This window comes from Sphaeroforma arctica, assembly GCF_001186125.1.
Source record: "Sphaeroforma arctica JP610 unplaced genomic scaffold supercont1.811, whole genome shotgun sequence".
NCBI classification, from domain to species: domain Eukaryota; class Ichthyosporea; order Ichthyophonida; genus Sphaeroforma; species Sphaeroforma arctica.
The window spans coordinates 25,442-29,825 of NW_014039747.1; the positions used below are offsets into that span (position 1 = coordinate 25,442).

At 42.6% G+C, this 4,384-nt stretch overlaps 1 protein-coding gene across 1 annotated transcript in view; it reads right to left on the minus strand.

The window, feature by feature from the left end:
• SARC_08713 (hypothetical protein) overlaps positions 1–4,251 on the minus strand; it is a gene marked incomplete at its 3' end in the record, with an annotated part of 7,663 nt that extends 3,412 nt beyond the window's left edge. Inside the window, exons 1-9 of the mRNA XM_014297302.1 lie at positions 4,141–4,251; positions 3,538–3,607; positions 3,015–3,135; positions 2,547–2,653; positions 2,110–2,253; positions 1,802–1,894; positions 1,203–1,300; positions 709–797; positions 221–360 (exon numbers count right to left, since the gene is read on the minus strand). Of these exons, the coding sequence (XP_014152777.1) occupies positions 221–360; positions 709–797; positions 1,203–1,300; positions 1,802–1,894; positions 2,110–2,253; positions 2,547–2,653; positions 3,015–3,135; positions 3,538–3,607; positions 4,141–4,161 (883 nt within the window). The 5' untranslated portion in view covers positions 4,162–4,251. The remainder of the gene's footprint in view (positions 1–220; positions 361–708; positions 798–1,202; positions 1,301–1,801; positions 1,895–2,109; positions 2,254–2,546; positions 2,654–3,014; positions 3,136–3,537; positions 3,608–4,140) is intronic.
• Positions 4,252–4,384: the final 133 nt, after the last annotated feature.

The window sequence follows — 4,384 nt, forward strand, 5'->3', positions numbered from 1 at the left end:
CAAATTCAACACATACTCACTCATGTACAAACAAAACACAAACACATTCAACACATACACACACATGCACACAAATACATTCAACACATACACACACATGTACAAACAAAAACACAAACACACTCAACACATACACACACATGCACAAACACAAATACATTTAACACATACACTCAAAAACACAAACACAAACACAAACACATTCTGCAAGCACTCTCACCCGCAGAGATGGCAGCGGCTGATGAGTCGCGTCGTTGGAGTGGGTCGTGGAAGTCAAACGGTGGCACCAAATCGTCGCCACAGCACGCGAACAACTGTGCAAGGAAGCACTCGCTCACAGTCTGTGCCGCATCTAAGAATCTGCGTGTATAAAAAAATGTGTGTATAAAGATATGTGTGTGTAACGATATATGTGTATAAATATATGTGTGCATGTGAAATAGGCACCAATGCACACGTGACATGCAGATGAAGCCCATGCAATAATAAAATACAATAATAACACACTAATACCACATATATTAATAACACACACCCATAACACATAAATTAATAACACACACCTATAACACATACATTAATAACACACACCTATACACATACATTAATAACACATACCTATACACATACATTAATAACACACACACTAATCAAGAAGAGCTATGGGCATGTGTGGAATTCAAGAGAAGCTTTGGATATGAGTCATACCTTTGATCCTTGGTCCACTTGTACACAGTACTAAATCCATGAATAGCAAATCCACACCCACGAGTCCAGATGGAAGTGGCGTTGTAGCCCTAAAGAAACAAAACGAGGTGCTTATCAATGGGCAGCCATGCGCACTCGGCAGCAGATTGATTGCCAAGCATTGAACACGTTGAATGCGTTGAACGCATTGAGTGCATTGGTGCAAATAGTTGGTATTGTTGAATAGTTGGTATTGTTGAATAGTTGGTATTGTTGAATAGTTGCATAGGTATGGGAGTAGTGGTAGCGAGTGGGCATGCACACCCAAAGGCCAGGCATCCAGCTATTGCATGAACACTTTAGTAATACCAATGTTTAATGGCATTCAAGCTATGTGTGTATGTAAAATTGTTAAATGGGCACTGTTTAGTATCATGTGCATGTACTTGCAGCACACGCGTGTTACACTGGTTGTTTCACTGGTTGTTGCACTGGTTGTCTGTACCGTGTGTTACCTGAGGGATACTGACATAGCGTTTGGGCTGTGCTGTGTGCACGTCATAGTCGACCACGTGCCATGTGCACCCGTCGTCTCTGATCAGATCACGCAGGCCTAAGGCACGAGTGGGAAAGGGCAGCAGAAGATACAGAACTTTAACCCAAGGACCATAAACCCTAAACCCTAGAATATCGCACTATGAACAGACCAAATAGCTCAAGCACCAACCGAATACGACATCCGAATAGATACGATATTCGACCAAAGATGACATTCAACCAAAAAAGGCAGTCAAGTAAATACGAAATTCAAATATGTACGACATTCAAATATATACGACATTTGACTAAATAGGATATTTCATTACACATGTTGTACACAAACACATGCCCACAGCAAGGCCCACACACTCGTATTCAGAGACCATGGACGGACTGGCAGCAGTGCAATACACACGATAAGAAGACAAATGGACAGACGCACTCAACGATGGTGGAATTAATAGGTTATACTAACAGAGGTATCAGTACAAATACCATATACTTATACCAGAGATACTATAGCTATATAGTATTAGTATGAACCAGTCGCATATGCACAAACGTGAATGCTTACTTGTCAGGCTATGCTGTATTGCCATTTGCGTGAGGGTGGCGTTTGCTTCCTTCTGCCCCGCCCAAAGTAGCAGTTCCAGATTCATCATGTTGTCTGTGAGTGGACAAATACGCACAACCGTCACAACACAACGCATTGCATGCGCCTCATGCCGATGCAAATTTGTACATACTTTCGGTCTATAAGGATCAATAATCGGGTAAGAAATGTATTTTCTTAGAAAAAACTTCACCTCGAGTCTGGGACAGCCACACATGCGTCACTGCACTCGTACGTAGAATTTAGCCAGAACCCTAAACACCACGTACCCACAATGACAGGCCATTTCATGGAGCGTGCTGGTTCGGAGAACTTCTGCGTGTCCCAACTCTTGAGTGCGCCGATGCGTTTGATGTATCGCGTGGCGAGTGAGTGAGCGGCTGTGAGTGTGGGCGTGAGATACTTCTTCCACCCTATGCACACAGGACAGGACAGGACAGGACAGGACAGGTTAGGATAAGGAGGAAGACCTTAAACCCGATGTCCTGGGTTTTAGGGTTTTAGGGTTTTAGGGTTTAGGTAGAGATGGTTTGTGTTTGCTGTGTATGTGAACTGTCGCCTATGACGCACCTGTGGATCTGTAGGCATGTCCAAATGAATAGAAGACCTTAAACCCAATGTCGTGGGTTTAGGGTTTTAGGGTTTTAGGGTTTAGGTAGAGATGGTTGGTGTTTGCTGTGTATTTGAACTGTCGCTTATGACGCACCTGTGGATCTGTAGGCATGGCCAAATGAATAGAAGACCTTAAACCCAATGTCGTGGGTGGAGGTGTCGTGTACTTCCTTCTCCAAATAGTCAATCCGTTTGATGAAGCTGTTCGTGCGAGAGTGCAGGTGGGGCTATAAGAGAGCGCTGCAGATTGGCATACAAAAGAAATCGAGAAAACGTATATATACGTCTATGTATATATGCACAAGTATTGAGTTGTATTGTATAAAGCAGTGGCGATGCAGATATTAGTTTTCAGCTGCAACGAAAGAAACATGAACATACAAAGAACACCAACACATACACTCACCAGTATTATCATTAACACATATATGTACCTTATAGCAAAAACATCATCACATATCCACCGAATAATAATAAATTCTATGGAATACGCCTATGACATACGTTACACATGCACAATTGATACGTTACACATGCACGCATGAGCAATTCCTGCACCTACCGCTCCATCCACTCGTCGGCCATGAGTGGGTTAGGCGATGCCTTGTCCCAGTCGTACAGCTGCATGAACATGCCATTGAGAAAGCCACTCACCCACTTCTTAGGCTTAACCATACTGTACTCTGCAGCGCGCACACACACACCCCAACAGACCATCAGTCAACTGCTACTTAGGCTCAATGAACTCTTTGTATGCATTGAACTAACTGTATGCAATGAACTAACTGTATGCATTAAACTAATTCGATGCATTAAACTAATTGTATGCATTGAAATAATTGTATGCAATAAACTAATTATATTCACTAAACTAATTATATACATTATACTAACTGTATGTACTAAACTAATTGCATGCATTGAACTAATTGTATGCACTAAACTAATTGCATCCCTTAAACTAATTGTATGCACTAAACTAATTGCATGCATTGAACTAGTTGTAAGCACTAAACTAATTGCATGCATTGAACTAATTGCATATATGGAACTAGTTGCATACACTTAACATAGCGCTGACATACTTTGACATGTCGGACACTCTCCTGCGAATGGGAAGAGCGAATACTCTACATGACGATGAATGGTGCGTACCTGCAGAAGAGAAACAACACAACACCACACCACGTGCACTTGAGACCACACGTCATGTGATATGCATTGACTCACTCACAGACTACATCACCTGCAGAAGACAAACAACACTACACCACACCACGTGCACATGAGACCACACGTTATGTGACATGCACTGACTCACTCACAGATGACATCCGCAAAGCAGCCACACTTGCTTGTAGACGCACGAGTGTAGTAACCCTAAACCCCAAGTAGCCCGAATGGAGTGTAGTAACCCTAATCCCTAAAGCCACGCGAATGGAGTGTAGTAACCCTAATCGCTAAAGCCACGCGAATGGAGTGTAGTAACCCTAATCCCTATAGTATCGCGAATGGAATGTGGTATCCCTAATCCCTAAAGCAACGCAAATGGAGTGTAGTAAACTTGAACCCTAAAGTGACGCGAATACAAGGCTCAACAGAAAACAGCTGCACGAGTTAACATATGGACACCACTTAAACCTAACCAACCAATGGTAAAGAGTTACAAATGGCACTCAGTGACTCACTCGATCTTTACAGATGGCCATGAGCTCATCAATCGTCTGCTGTCCCAATTGAAATGAGCCGTCTCTACGTGCAACAGTCTTCTCAGCACACGAGTCATTCTGTTGAGTGAACTGTAGCGCAGCGTACGGGTTGTGAGACAAGGAAGAAGTGCATACTACGGACTACCAGAATGGGACAAGGTTAAGGATATAGTCAATGTGATTGATAATCAGGTATATATATATACTAATACATACATACATA